Genomic DNA, 15,736 nt, shown 5'->3' with positions numbered 1-15,736 from the left:
CTAGAATGGGGTGGAGTAAGGCAAATGGTAGTAAGGTTGATTCTCAGTTGTTGCCACAGGCAAGGGAGTGTGGGTAGCCCTCACCCCATTTGAAGGAATGGTTTCCCTATATTTCTCGGTGGATAACCTGACCTGAATAGCCCAGGCTAGTCCGGTCTCATCAGATCTCAAAAGCTAAGCAGGGTCAGCCCTGGTTTGGGAAGCCTAGGATTGCTATGCAGAGGAAGGCAATGACAAACCTCCTCTGAACATCTCTTGCTTTGAAAACCCCACAGGGTTGCCATAAATTGGCTGTGCTTGATGGCATTTTCCACTACCAATGTTTGAGTACTGCACTGTTGTGATACTTTGGGTCTAGCTTAGGGGGATCCTGCAGGGGGTCATGTTGCCTACCCCAAAGGGTGTTTACATTATAAAGTTCTTCCCTCCATAAATATCCTATCATAAAAATGGACAATTTTCTAGTTTTATTTATTTGTTTGTTTGTTGTTTGATTCATTTATACCCTGACTTTCTCCGCAGTGGGGACACAGAGTGGCTTACATAGTTCTTCTCTCCATTTTATCCTCACAACAGCCCTGTGAGGTAGGTTAGACTGAGAGTGCCCAAGGTCACCCAGTGAGCTTCCATGACAGAGAGGGGATTCGAACGTGGGTCTCCCAGATCCTAGTTGGACACTCTAGCCACTACACCACATTGGCTTTTATAGAACTGACAGTTTTATCATTTTTTTTTAAATGACAGTATTCAGAAACTAGGGCATTTGGTTGCTGATCTGAAAGATATTGTACTCCTACAAATGAACTTCAAGGGGAGAATCCAATGTGAAATTTCTTAATTGAAATTCATCAACAAGCTTAAGACTATTTGTTCCCCCTCCTTAACAGGGACTTGGGATTCCTCACTTACTATAGGTGCTAATACCTGGTATATCCTAAATCCTTACAGATATCAATTCAGCTAGATCTTTGTAGCTTCATATTGTAGCTTTTTATCTAGCATTAGATTTTCTGTCAGTCTTTGCCTGACTAACAGTTAGGGGGTGACCCTTGCCCTGTCTGAGAGAACCAATTGCTCTTTTTATTGGAACCTACGTTAAACTGGCCTCTCTTTGTAACCTTATTTATAACAGTTTTATTTATTTATTTAAAATATTTATAATCCACCTGACCACCTTTTTAGTGAATACAAAAGCCTCAGTCTAATGGATGTACACTCCAATGCATCTGATAAAATGAATTTTGACTCGTGAAAGCTTATGCGGGACTAAATTTTGTTAGTCCTTAAGGTGCCACTGGATTCAGTTTGTTTATTCAATCAGTTGTCTTTAATTGAATTGACATGGCTGCTTACAAATGCAACCAAATAAATCAGTCAGACTTTTCCTGTCTTTTTTCTCCTTCCAGCTTCCCCTTTAGTAACCAAGGCGAAGCACCTGAATCTGCGACGAGATGACTTTGAGATCTTGAAAGTGATTGGACGAGGGGCTTTTGGAGAGGTGGGTGCCAACAACAGCCATCTTTGTGTCTGGGAAATATGGAGACAGGTGCCCTCCAGGTAGGGTTGCCAGGTCTGGGTTGGAAAATACCTGGAGACTTTGGGGGTGGAGCCAGGAGAGGGCGGGATTTGGGGAGGGGAGGGGCCTCAGCAGGGTACAATGCCATAGAGTCCACCTTTCAAAGCGGTCATTTTCTCCAGGGGAGCTGGAGATCAGTTGTAAAAGCGGGAGATTCCCCAGGCCCCACCTGGAGGCTGGCAACCCTACCTCCAGGAGAGAGGCCTTTGGGGTATTTTAATTTATACGGGGCTGTTCAGGAAGCTTGTGGAGGATGAAGCCCCTACTGAAAAGGGCTAATAGTAAAGAGCGGTGCCCTGAATGTAGTCTGATTCCTGGAGATGAACTGAATTTACCTGGATGGTTGATTTCCAGGCAACTGGGGGCAGTAGTAGGGTAAAAAATGGATGACCTCAGCAGTTCCCCTACATTGTTTGGGAAAATGCATATTCAGGTCATGACAAAGAGTGAAAATGTTTAGATCAGGGGTCACCAACCTTTTTGAGCCTGTGGACACCTTCAGAATTCTAACACAGTGGTGGGCACAGTTGCAAAATGGCTGCCACTGGAGGCAGAGCCAACCAGAAAGTGTCAGGGATCAAGGTTCTGTCCTACTTCAGTAGTAACTCTTCAACATTTCAGACGGAAGCTCTGTTGAACAGGATCCCTTTTAATCTGCACAGCCAGTCAGAAGCCTTGCTGGGAAAAAGCCCCACCTAGCTCCGACACTTTCTAAAAGCTCTTGGCAGGCACCAGGGAAGGTGTTGGTAGATGCCGGCACCATGTTGGAGACCCTGGTCTAGATACCATAAATGACTGTGTCTTTGAAGATGGGAGACGATTCTGGTTTTTGTTGTTCAGTCGCACAGTCGAGTCCGACTCTTCGCGACCCCATGGACCAGATCACGTCAGGCCTTCCTGTCTTCCGCCGTTCTCTGAGGTTTGCTCAATTGGACATGGCCTCAAATAGTGCTCGGGAGCTGTTGTGAGATATAAATATTGTTGAATCGTTTGGGGACATTGGGGAACACCATGCTATTCAGTTTTGTATTTATATAAGTGGAATGTTGTCCCTAAAATCCAACATGGCTACATTTAATTTCAGAGGAGGAAACCTTAAAAAATTTAGGATATTATTAAAAATGAGGTTGAAAGGGAGATTTAAAGAGAGACAGTGCATTTTAGGATGCTTGGAAATTATTTAAAACCATTATAACTGAAGCTCAGATAGAGTGTACATGAGAAATTAGGGAAGGTAAACATCAACTTTGAAAGGATGCCATCATGGTTTAATGAATAAAGTCAAGGAAGATAAGAAAGACCCTCTTTAAAAAATGGGAGTTTTCTTCAAATGAGGAAAATAAAAAGGAGTACAAACTATGGCAAAACATATTTTGAGTTGGCAACTTGGCAACAAAAAGGGATTTTGAGGACAAATTAAGACAAACCATAAACGTTACTTTTAATGTATCAGGAAACCAGCTCAGTTGGCCTGTTAGACTGTGTAAAAGCATTGATAGCAGAATATTTTGTACTAGACAAGCTAACAGATAAGATTAAGCAAGCAGAAAACAGTGAATATTTCTCAGTGTTTACTGAAAAATGGTTCCCTATCTTATTATATTTGTCAAATAATGATATAAGAATAATCCCGTTATATATTCAGAAGTTGCTGATTTATTAAGCAAGGTTAGTGGTTATGGTAAATGTTAATTGTTGTTTCTTATTTTTGTTATTAAGTTAATGTTTATAAAGGAAATTATTATTTATCAAGAGATTCCCTGTTCCCCTATTATGGAATCTGATAGGAAAGGGTGGTGGTGGTTACATTTGCCGTGATTCATGGAACATTCATTACTGTAACTTTTTTGGGGATTTTGGCTGTCATTTAATATCATTTATTTCAGTTATTTCGGTTGGTTTTGTTATAGTTATTGTGAAAATTAATAAAATGGTTTTTTTAAAAAGACTGTGTGAAAGCATTGCTAAAGGAGGACAGGGAGAATGCAGAGAAGCTGAATTAATTATATGTTCTATCTTCACTGTGGAAAATATTGGATGGATAATATGCCTGAATCACTACATAACTGGACATTTCAAACAGTTTTGCATAAAATCAGTCAATGTTTCTGAGTCGATTTAGGAGTCATGAGTTTAGCGAAGAGAATGGATTTCTTCCTGTGGATTAATAACCAGTTAAATATTAGAAAGCAGAGGGTAGGAATAAATGGACAGTCCTTATAGTTAAATGATATATGTAGATATATGTAGATATATGAATTGGGACCAGGGCTATTTAACTTGTTCGATTTGTTCTGGAATTGGAGTGTTTGTGACCAAGTTTGCAGATGATATCAAATTATTTAGGATGGTGAAAATCAAAAAGAGCTTCAAAAGAGATCTTAACAAACTGGTAGGCAGCAACATAGCAGACGAGTTTCCCCATTAGTCAGTGTAAAGTGAGACACGTTGGAGCATAAATGACTAACCTTAGATATGTACCAATAGAACCTGAACCTGGCAGAGATTGACCAGGAAAAGATCTTAGGCTGATGGTGGACAGCTCAGTGAAAATCCAAAAATTGCCTCCCATGGTATCCCAAAATCTACACCTGTGGTGGGCTACCTCATTCCGGTAGCCCTTTGTACTGGCCATGCTGATGTTTAGTGAGAAACGGGCTCTTCTTACATGTGTCCTCTCTCTCCTCAGGTGGCAGTAGTGCGAATGAAGGAGACAGACAAGGTTTTTGCGATGAAGATTCTGCACAAATGGGAAATGTTGAAGAGGGCTGAGGTAGTATATCCCAATCCTTTGTTCAGCCCCCTGGGCCATGACAGCAGAAGGGTCTCCTTTGGAGGGGGGAATGTAGGAGCCAAGAGTGGACCTCTTAAGAAAAGGGACAGACATAGTTGTCCCTCATTTAGGATGAATTGGATAACCACCCTTGGCCCCATGCTTTTCGGGACTCTTCATTTCCTGGGTGGCAGGCTTTGTTTGAGGCCTATCACTGGAGCAGTCTTAGCTCGATCTAGGGTTGCCAGGTCCCTACCTACTGCCAGTGGGGGGATGGAGCTTCTTTTCTGGGATCTTCTGGCATATGCGTGTAGTGCGTGCGCCGCAGTGACGTCACCTAGAAGTGATGTCATCGTGCTAGGCACATTGCCATGGGGATGCTTTAGCATTTGACCAGAAACTGTACAGTACAATAGAGTTTTTAGGCTGAGTGCTAGAGCGTCCCCCCGGCAATGTGCTCGGCACGATGATGAGCACGTTGGCACAATCCCGGCACTTTGGGGGTGGAATTCCCCCAGCTGGCTGGATCTGGGGCGGTGGATCAGGGGGCCCTAAGGCGGGCAACCCCCACCCCCTCCGGGGGAATGGCAAGCCTAGCGTGCCGAAGGTCCCAGGTTCAATTCCCAGGGTCTCCAGTTAAAAGGACCAGGCAGTAGGTGATGTGGAAGACCTCAGCCTGAGATAGGGTTGCCAGCCCTGGACTGGGAAACACCTGGAGGAGATTTTGGGGTGGAGCCGGGAAGGGGGGGGTTTGGGAAGGGGGGGGGACATCAGTGGGTATAATCCCATGGACTCCACCTTCCAAAGTGTCCATTTTCTCCAGGTGAACTGATCTCTGTCACCTGGAAATCAGTTGTAATAGCGGGAGATCTCCAGCCACCACCTGGAGGTTGGCAACCCTAGCCTGAGACCCTGGATAGTCATTGCCAGTCTGAATAGACAACAGAGAGCCAGTTTGGTGTAGTGGTTAGGAGCGTGGACTCTAATCTGGGAGGACCGGGCTTGATTCCCCACTCCTCCATGTGCAGCTGCTGGTGTGACCTTGGGGCAGTTACAAGTTCTTTCAGAGCTGTTCTCTCAACAGCAGTTCTCGAAAGAGCTCTCTCAGCCCCACCTACCTCACAGGGTGTCTGTTGTGGGGAGGGGAAGGGAAAGGAGATTGTAAGCCATTCTGAGATTTCTTTGGGTAGTGAAGGGCGGGGTATAAATCTCTTCTTCTGCTGACACTGATGGACCAAGGGTCTGGTTCAGTATAAGGCAGCATCATGTGTGTTCATGTGCCTCTGTTTCTCTGCTCCCCCCCCCCCAGCCCCGAGAAGTCTCCCTGTACCCAGAGATCTGGTTTGCACACTATCTGTGATGCAGGCATGAGCCCTTTCGGAACCCTTGCAGGTGCCTTCTGGGACAGCAGGTTCAGACATGGCAACGTCTGGGCAGTTTGCAAGCCGGGTCAGCCACCATCAGGTTGAGTTCTTGCAAGGGGTCATTCCCCCCCCAGAAGGGTGGACAAGGGAAGCTGGTAAAGAGTTTCCCAGGAAAAGCATCGGAGAGATAAGAGGGACCACCCTGTACTAAGTCAGCCCATAGTTGGTCTGTTACACACAGCCTAGTAGTCTTTGCCTGGCGGGCAGCCCTCTTCACCAAGCTGTCAGGCAGCGGGAGATCTTTCCTAGTTGTCCTTCTTAGTTTCCTATAATGGGAGATTCCAGGGGTAGAGCTCCCAGACTCCCATGAGGGAGGTGAACAATAACTTGTGGACTGCCCTGAGGTTGTCACCTTGCTGGGCCATCCCTCCGCTGCACCTCCCACTCTTTTACCTCTTCCCTTCCCTTTGCAGTACCTTGTGATGGATTACTATGCAGGAGGTGACCTGCTCACCCTCTTAAGCAAGTTCGAGGACCGCCTGCCTGAGGACATGGCCTGTTTCTACGTGGCCGAGATGGTCCTGGCCATCCACTCCATCCACCGACTCAGATACGTCCACAGGTATCCGCCACTTGGCATCTCGACCAGCTACAGCCCTCGCCTCTCAGCCTGTGTAAAAGGAGAAGGGCCTTACCTGCCCTTGACAGTGGTCCAGAAGGGATGAAATGGTGTAGCCCTTGCCCCAGCTGAGGGTGCTTGTCTTAGGCCAAAATGTACATAACTGTGTGTCTCTTCGGGACCTGAGTGATCTCAAGTGAAGAAAGGTGGAAAGAAAACAAGAAACCCAGGAAGAGGACTGAGAACCTCTGGATCTCTTAACCCTAATCCTACTAGAGTTCACTGTTTTCCAAACCACAAAGGAGCCCTCCTGCCTCCCTGCCACCCCCTCTTCGAGTTCACAGGTTCTGTTTCCTTCCCAGACCTGGGGAAAAAACCCATCTACCATATGTGGGTGAACCAGCCCTTTAACTTAGTGGGAAAGTTCCCAGTGGACATCTCCCCTGGAGGGCAGCCAGGGGCAAACAGAACCAAGGACACTCCACAGGAGCCACTGTGCTTGAACCCAGGCTGTGGTGGCAATGACTTTGGCCCTGGGGTATTGCCAGTATAAGTTGGCACAGCTTGCTCTAGGGCAGTTTTAAACCCCCAGTCCACTCCTGCTATCAAATATCTCTTGGTCCGTCCCCTCCCCCCTTCTGATCTTCTAGCCCTGGATTTTAGCTCCAGCATCTACCTTCTAGGGGTGCTGCTGCTCCAGAGACATTTCAAAAATCCAGGAGCCATGGTTCATGTTATCGCGGCTGTGTGTGTGTGTGTGTGTGTGTGTGTGTGTGTGTGTGTGTGTGTGAGAGAGAGAGAGAGATGTAGCTTTCTCCATGTTCAGAATGTGCTAACCAGAGATTCATATGTGGACTCAGTTTATTGTCTTACCCCCTTCCAGTGCCGCTCAATGCTTTTAAAAAGTTAATGAAGTTTTTTATTAAAGCACCGCATGTAAGTTCAGTCAGTTGAACATCTATTCTTCATCTCTTTTAAGTAAAAAGAGCACACCCATTTTTTTTAACGCTGCTTCAGAGAGAGAGGAGAGAAGAGGCTTTGGAGTGTCATTTAGCCAGCCAATCACATTGCTATATGCAGCAAGTGGGAAGAACAGCTGTTCTTTGAGATTAATCCTAAAGAGAAGAGTGTTATGTCTGGACAAAATGCAGCGATTGCATTTTTTTGCAGCTGGCTCACAGCTCAGCTTGCGTCTGAGTACACTAACAGTCTTAGTTTGCACCTGCGCCCCCCGCACAGCCCCTTGCTTACTAGTGTTGCCTCCATCTCTGCAGGGATATCAAGCCAGACAACATCCTCATTGACACAAACGGGCACATCCGCCTGGCTGACTTTGGCTCCTGTCTGCAGCTGCGTCCTGATGGCACGGTGAGTCTCAATTGTGTCTTGGGGCAGTGCGCAGGGCAGGGACTGCCTCCTTGGGACAGGAGCATCAGATACATCCTGTTGCAAGTGGCTTTTGCCAATTCATCTCAAGTCTTGACTGACACTTTTGAAGGACTGGTTGTCTTTTGTGGTGTGTGAGGTTTCACTGACTTATTCCAATGTATAGCCCATTCCACTGCAAAGGTGGCTTAGTACACTGGGCTACAGACGGTATGCGCTGTAAGGTTTAAAAAAGTAACCTATTCCCTTCAAACTATAAATTAAAAAAGCAACAATAAAGTGCAATTGAATAGACAAAATATAATATTAAATTCCTGCACAAGTCAGATGCAGAGACATGCTACTTGCTACATAGGTTTGGATGGGGTCTTCCTTGGAAAGGACCCCCATAAATGCAGGGCTGTCTCTGAGAACAATCTCTTGCTGACTGAATCCAGTGCATAGAATGGCCTGTCAAGAAGATGCATTTGTGGATTTTGAAAACTGTAGTGGGATGCAGGGGAAACTACACCCCAAACTACACTGGCACTGATGAATGTGCCCTGAAACATCTTCTGGCCTGAAATCTAGAACATCTTCTGGCCTGAGACTTCGCTGGATGCTACTCCTATCATTGGATGCCATCATCTGTCGGTTTTATTTGTGAATAGTTGCTGTTTTTAACTTGGTACTGTATTTATTAATTGTTTTAATCCCAGTATTGTTTACGTTATTTTAACTTTGTTAGCCTCCTTGAGCCAACGTGCCCGACAAGGCGGGATATAAATAGAACAATCAATCAATCAATCAATAAACAACACACTGACCCTCAAGCTCTTCTCCATCCTCAGGTGGTGTCTCCGGTGGCAGTAGGGACTCCTGATTACATTTCCCCTGAGATCCTGCAGGCCATGGAGGACAGGAAGGGGAAATACGGCCCAGAATGCGACTGGTGGTCACTGGGGGTCTGCATGTATGAGCTGCTTTTCGGGGAGACGCCCTTCTATGCAGAGTCCCTGGTGGAGACTTATGGCAAGATCATGAACCATGAGGTGAGCAGGGCACTGTGGGGAAGACCTGTGGAGTGAGGCGTTGTGGGAGCACTAGGAGAAATGGACACAGCAGATGATTTATCAAGGAGATTGTGGGCATATTTTTCAATGCCTCCCATGTGGCTTTTCGACATCATTTACTATGGAGGCCCAAGTTATGCACGTTGCCAGGCTGGCGTTTTTCCATCTTCGCCAAGCTCAGCAACTGGTTCCTTTCTTGTCAAGCTCTGACCTAGCCAACAGTAATCCACGCAACGGTCACCTCCAGGCTTGACTACTGTAATTCGCTCTATGCTGGCCTACCCTTGAGACTGACCCAGAAACTCCAGCTGATCCAGAATGCGGCAGCGCAACTCCTGATGGGCACATCACAGACGGCACATATTCAACCTGTGCTGCACCAGCTACACTGGCTTCCAGTGGAATACTGAGTCAGGTTCAAGGTTTTGCTATTGACCTTCAAGGCCTTGAGCGGTCTGGGACCAATGTATCTGCAGGACCATCTCCTCTGGTATTTCCCCGGGAGAGCTTTACACTCTGCACATAACAACCTTCGGGTGATCCCTGGCCTCAAATATGTCCAGCTGTCCTTGACCTGGTGGAACTCTCTGTCTAATACCTGTGGGATCTTATGCAATTCTGCAGGGCCTGCAAGGCAGAGGTGTTCCACCCAGCTTTTGGTTAAGGACAGCAACGGTTTTCTATCATGGCTGGCACCCTCTTCCCTTTCCCCCTCTCCTCAATCTTGATCTTGTACTTCCTCTCCCCCCTGCCCAGAAAGTGACCAGTTAGTTCAGAACCGGGATGTAATTTTTAAGGACCCCATCTGGGACTTCTTTTAATCTGGTCTTCTTCATCCTGTCATTCTATTTTGTTATATTTGAGTTTTTAATGTTTTGTACATTCATTTTATGGCTCTGAGGCTCTGCTGTACATTGCCCAAAGCCCGGCACAAGCTGGGATGGGGCAATTAATCAAATAAAAAATATAATAATAATCAGGATAAAGGGGGTCCTCCCTTTCACTGGAGACAGCCAGAGCTGGGACAGGTTGCTGAGTAGCCTGGATAGATAGCCAACTCAAGATCATTTTGGTTTAGTGGACGGATTTGCTCCTGTTCAGTAGATGACTGATGGTGCCATTTGGAATCTGGGTGCAAATCCCCACCCCACCCCCATCATTTTTGGGGTCATTTGCATGAATCGTCTGGAGCTGTCTGTTTTGCAAGCTTATATGCTGTCTGCTTGCGTCACTTTATGGTCTGGGTGGCAGGGTATGCATGTGGGGTCGAGATCCCTGCCTTTGATCTTGGGGGTGGTGGTCATAGAATAGAATCATAGAATCACAGAGTTGGAAGGGGCCATACAGGCCATCTAGTCCAACCCCCTGCTCAATGCAGGATCAGCCTAGAGCATCCCTAAGTGGACTGGATGGCCTTCGAGTGCCTTTAGCTATGCAGTGTGTATTCCAAGCCCTGGGGGAGGGGTTGTAAGAGCTGCATGCAGATCATCATCAGAACCAAAATTCCCTGGACAAATATGTTTGATTTCCTTCCTCCACTTAACCCTACTGGAAATGGCATCTCGATGTACTTTTCCCGAGCACTGACTGGCGTCTCCCCTTTGCTGCCCCTTGTTTTTTCATCCTTTCTCACAGGACCACCTGCAGTTCCCCGCCGACATCACGGACGTCTCTGAGGGTGCCAAGGACCTCATCCGGGGGCTGCTGTGTCGCCAGGAGTTGCGCCTTGGCCAGAAGGGCATTGAGGACTTCAAGAGGCACCCTTTCTTTGAGGGCATTGACTGGGACAACCTCCGCAAGAGCACACCACCCTACGTGCCCGAGGTGACCAGCCCTGCCGACACCTCCAACTTTGACGTGGATGACGACACGCTCAAGGAGTCGGTGAGTGGTGAAGGGCAAAAGGTGCACTTTTCGCGTGAGGGCTGGTGCTGAGCTGCCCCTTGCCCAGAGCATCCAGGACATGGCACTGCTGTTGTGTGCAAACGCTGGCTGTGGAGCTATTTCCAGCTTGTCCTGCATAACTGTCTGTATGGACTGTCTGGTCAGAGCAGATCAACCACCTCACAATGCCAAGTTCAGACAGGGGGTAAAATTCCCTCACTGTCCCCCAGCTGTCTCTTACCTTCCTCCCACTCTGATTACATGTATGGATAACTCAGGAGGAAGCAGACACCCCAAAAGAAGCTGCCTGCCCCCTTTTCATAAATGTTAAGAGCAGCAGACCCCACTGAATAGGTTTCCTCTCCTCTCCGCCCTTCAAGGAGACGTTGCCGCCGGTGTCTCATGCTGCTTTCTCTGGCCACCACCTTCCGTTCGTTGGATTCACCTTCACGTCTGGAGGGTGAGTACAGCCCCAGTTTTATTTCCTCTGTCTGTCACATACGCAGATGTGTACCTCCTTCTCAACTGCCAATGACTGTGTGGGTCTTTCCTGCCCCTCCCTGGAAGTGAGATCTACCCGTGCCTTTGAAAATGTCCACTCAGTGTGGGGTAGTGGCAGCAACAAAGGCAGGCTTCATACTGGGCCTTCTGAGGGAAAAGGCCGAGGAAAAGGCCAGAATCATCATTCCTTTATATAAATCCATATAAATCCTTTATATAAATCTTGCAAACCAACCAAAGACCAAGCCCTATGAGGAAAGGCAGAGGGACTTGGGAATGTTCAGTTTGGAGAAGAGGAGGTTGAGGGTGGACATGATTTCTCTCTATAAGTATTTGAAGGGCTGTTGCTTAGAGGAGGGGGCAGGGAGCTGTTCCTGTTGGTAGCAGAGGAGAGGACTCGCACCCTTTAAATTAAGGGTGGGAAGGTACCAGTCGGATATTAGGAAAAACTTTTTTACAGTAAGAGTTGTGCAACAGTGGAATCAGTCGCTCCCCCTCACTGGCAGTCTCGAAGCAGCAGATGGACAAACTCTTGTCAGGGATACTCTAGGCTGATCCTGCGTTGAGCAGGGGGTTGGACTAGATGGCTTGATGGCCTTTTCCAACTCTGTGATTATATGATTCTACCAAACAAGAACAGGTGTTTTGGGGCAGTTCACACACTGGGTGTGTTCAGACAGCGTGCTGAGAGCGGTTTAAACTGGTCCGGTTCTGCCACTATTATTTTTGATCTGGATAATCACGATCACACTTACCTCCCTTATCCTGCCTCACCGTGCAGTCACATCGCTCCCTGGCTTCTACACTACTGACACGCAGGAGCGTGTGTCGGTGGGTTTTTTAAAATTTTTCTCAGTTTGCGCATCCACATAGGCACTCATCTATAGAGTGGGGGAAAACTATCATGGCGCATGCGCAGAACCACCAGGGCGAATCAATCCAACCCCTCCAACAAAAGACTTCCCTTTAAACGTTTGACCCGAAAATGGCCTCCGTGAGATCCGAACTCATCTAAACGTTAAAACAAGTGACCGTTTAAATGTCGGTTTTCTAAACACAGTAGCGGAGCTCCACCTATGCGCACACCGCTGACGCATTAAAAAAATGGCAGGCGAAAAGCGGAAGCCTCAGGCAGTTTTCGAGCGGGGAGGGGGTTTAAACCGGAAGTGGCTTGAAACCAGAGGAGCGATCACACAGGGGGGAAATGCGGCTTTAAATGGGAGAGCTGAGAAAACACCACTTTGGGACCTGGTAACAAAATACTCCGGTTTAAAGGGGTTTTTAGCCGGAAACCAGCAGCTGGGGACAGGAGGCAGATGTTGACTGTGTGATCGTGCATATAAAATCCGTTGCTGCACTGTCACGCCACCAGATCAAACGGCGCGTCTGAACGCACCCACTGTGACGTATATAAAGGACATGTTTTTATGTTTCTATGTTTTATAAACCTATATCGTAGTGTTTTATAATGTTATATGGTTTTATTGGCAATGTGCCAATGTTGTAAGCCGCCCTGAGCCCGCATGCGGGGAGGGCGGGATATAAATCGAATAAATAAATAAATAAATAAATAAGGTCCCTTCCCTCCCTAAACGCCACTCTCCCAGGCTCCACTCTTAAAATTCCAGGTATTTCCAAACCTGGAGTTGGCAACCCTGTCATGCTGGAAAGTGCCATCAAATCGTAGCTGACCTGTGGCAACCCCATAGGGTTTTCAAGGCAAGAGACGAACAGAAGTCGTTTGCCATGGCCTGCCCCTGCATAGCAACCCTGAGCTTCTTTGCTGGACTCCCATCCAAGCACTAGCCAGGGCCGACCCCGCTTAGCTTCTGAGATCTGATGAGAGAGGGCCGGCCTGGGCCCTCCAGGTCAGTGCTGGGGGCTCTTTCGCTTAAAGAAAAGGTGACCATGGTGGGAACAGGGACATAATAGGGAGGAATGAGAAAGGCTTGAGCCCAGTGAGAGAAAGGAATACTTGATGCCGTGCATAATTTAGTTGTAGAATGTATTGCCATAAGGTGTGGTGACGGATGTTGGCATGGATGTCTTTAAAAAGCAATTACATGAATCCATGGAAGAGGGAGGGGCCCAGCTAAAGTTATTAGCCACCGTAACTACCTATTTATCAAGCACATTTTTGAAATCCCGCCCTTCCCTTAAGGAGCTCAGAGCAGCCTGCACGGTTCTCCTTTCCTAATTTTATCCTTACAACAACCTGTGAGGTAGGTTAGGTGGAGAGACAGTGTGACTCGCCTGAAGTCACATAGTAAGCCTCCGGGCAGAATGGGGATTGGAACGCAGGCTTCCCGAATCCTTTTGAAAACAAAACCTCTGGATTGCAGCTGCTGTGAGGAGCACCACAAAAGAGCAGCTGTTCGTCTCACAAACTGCCTGTGGACGTCTTCAAATCCATGAGGCTGAACCTCATGGGAGCCAGTTTGGTGTAGTGGTTAGCAGTGTGGATTTGAATCTGGGAGAACTGGCTTTGATTCCCCACTCCTCCACATACAGCTGGTGGTGTGACCTTGGGTCAATCACAAGTTCTCTCAGAGCTGTTCTCACATGAGCAGTCCTCGAACGAGCTCTCTCAGCCCCACCTACCTCACAGGGTGTCTGTTGTGGGGAGAGGAGGGGAAGGGAAAGGGATTGTAAGCTGCTCTGAGACTCCTTCAGGTAGTGAAGGGCAGGGTATAAATCCAATCTCTTCTTCACTGCTGGAGACAGACAGGGTGCAGGGCTAGAAGGAACCTGGGTGTTCTTATAGAACACATACATGGGATCTCCTGCTTGCACTCCACTTTAAATCGATTTAATGTGGACAATTTAACACTTTCCATAATATGGATTGTTTGGAATCCCCTTCCTAAACATGAATTAAAGGGCCGTGGAGGCAGAGAGGGGTACTCCATTTTGTCAAATCTTTGAGGTAGGGCTGAATGGGTGCACATTTTATTTTAATGCTGGCTTTATCCTTCCCTTCCTCCGAGGGCAACATACATAATTTCATTCCCCTCCCCTATTTTATTTTCACAACAGCCCTGTGAGGCAGGCATAGGCTAGACCAGGGGTCCCCAAACTTTTTGAGAATTGAGAGCACCTTTGGAATTCTGACACAGGGCGGCGGGCAGAATCTCAAAATGGCGGCCTCAGGAGGCGGAGCCAATCACAAAGCGTCAGGGAGCAAGGCTATGTGTAACTCTGATAGCACCTCTTCAACATTTCAGGCAGAAGCTCTGTTGAACAGGATCCCTTTTAATCTGCACAGCCAGACAGAAGCCTTGCTGGGCAAAAGCCCCAGCTAGCCCCGCCCACATTCTATAAGCACTTTATAGATGCCTTGAAAAGTGTCGGAGGAAACCACAGCACCCACAGGGCACCCCTTTGAGGGCCCTTGGCTGAGAGAAGTGACTGGCTCTGGGTCACCCAGTTCTCTTGCTGCACTAATCTGCAGTCTGGGACCCCCAGTATGTGGTTTTAGTGAAGTGAGGATTTGAATCCACTCTGGAGACTCTGAGTACAGAACAGAAGACCCAGTCTGAGCCAGATTAATTAATGCCACATAGAATGAAGCCACCTTTTGTGGTCTGCCCCTTAGCAGTGGCAATAAGAGAGCCAAACCACACAACTACGAATCTCTGCAAATCCATTTTCCTCCTATGCATGCTTTAGCTGGTCTGTGCAAATTGTACCAGTTGTGTGCCAAAGTGGGCAGGGTGCTGACCCCCCTCCCTGTCCCCACAGCCCCCTTTTGGAGAGGCACCCGGCCTCCCCCTCGAGCAGCTCCAGCTCCATGCGGCTAGAGAAGAGGATCCGGACCCTGGAACGTGAGAAGCTGGATCTGGCTCGTAAGCTGCAAGGTGAGTTCTAGAAGAGGGCCCCACCAGCCCCCGTAGAGACTTCCGAGAATAGAAGCCCGGAGTCCAACGGCTCTGACCCAGCTCTGGACCTAACTTCAGCCAGATCTCTCCAGAGCACAGCCAGTGAAATAATAACAACAGTGGCTTGGAGCATGAACAGAGTGCTCGGTGCCATACACCTAGGATATAAGGGGCTCTGGGTTTATTTTTTAAGAAAAGCTGTCTCCCATTGCCTTAATAATCTATTCTTCTCCAATTGCTTGCTGAGAGTAGGGCACAGATCCTGGTGCCGAGCATCACACCAGCTTGTTGCCATCTTTTCAGTGGTAGACTCCCTCCCCCCCCTTCTTCCAAGATGGGGGTGCACAGAAGGGGCTGGCCATTTAACTTACGGGGAAAGTTTCCTGTGAACCATTGCTCTGGAGGATCGCTGGGAGCAAGCAGAACCAAGCCCCAGTAGCTCTGCCAGCACTGCATGGCCCCTCGATTCAGACCTGGCCAGCAGCGCCAGTGATGGTTGCTGGCTCCCCTGTTGCCTCTCCCAGTGGAGAAAGGACTACAGGCAGGAGTGGAGACAAGTGGCAGGTGCAGAACTGGCCACTAGGTCACTCAATCTAACTTGCTCCTGGCTCTTTTTAACTCCCCAGTCTGCCCCTCCCCATTCATGTTCTCAGAATTAATGTTCCATGTTTCTCTCTCTCTCTCTCTCTCTCTCTCTCTCTCT

The 15,736-nt window shown here is 47.8% G+C and overlaps 1 protein-coding gene across 1 annotated transcript in view; it reads left to right on the top strand.

Moving 5' to 3' along the window:
- CDC42BPG (CDC42 binding protein kinase gamma) overlaps window positions 1-15,736 on the top strand; it is a 70,220-nt gene that overhangs the window by 28,844 nt on the left and 25,640 nt on the right. Inside the window, exons 3-10 of the mRNA XM_015410791.1 lie at window positions 1,407-1,498; window positions 4,266-4,349; window positions 6,187-6,335; window positions 7,607-7,700; window positions 8,549-8,749; window positions 10,406-10,654; window positions 11,035-11,114; window positions 14,897-15,012. Of these exons, the coding sequence (XP_015266277.1) occupies window positions 1,407-1,498; window positions 4,266-4,349; window positions 6,187-6,335; window positions 7,607-7,700; window positions 8,549-8,749; window positions 10,406-10,654; window positions 11,035-11,114; window positions 14,897-15,012 (1,065 nt within the window). The remainder of the gene's footprint in view (window positions 1-1,406; window positions 1,499-4,265; window positions 4,350-6,186; window positions 6,336-7,606; window positions 7,701-8,548; window positions 8,750-10,405; window positions 10,655-11,034; window positions 11,115-14,896; window positions 15,013-15,736) is intronic.

The sequence above is a fragment of the Gekko japonicus genome, unplaced genomic scaffold (assembly GCF_001447785.1).
Source record: "Gekko japonicus isolate JY-2015 unplaced genomic scaffold, Gekko_japonicus_V1.1 scaffold42, whole genome shotgun sequence".
Classification (NCBI taxonomy): domain Eukaryota; kingdom Metazoa; phylum Chordata; class Lepidosauria; order Squamata; family Gekkonidae; genus Gekko; species Gekko japonicus.
The sequence above is the reverse complement of the archived record's forward strand: the minus strand, read 5'-3'. Positions and strand labels throughout refer to the sequence as shown.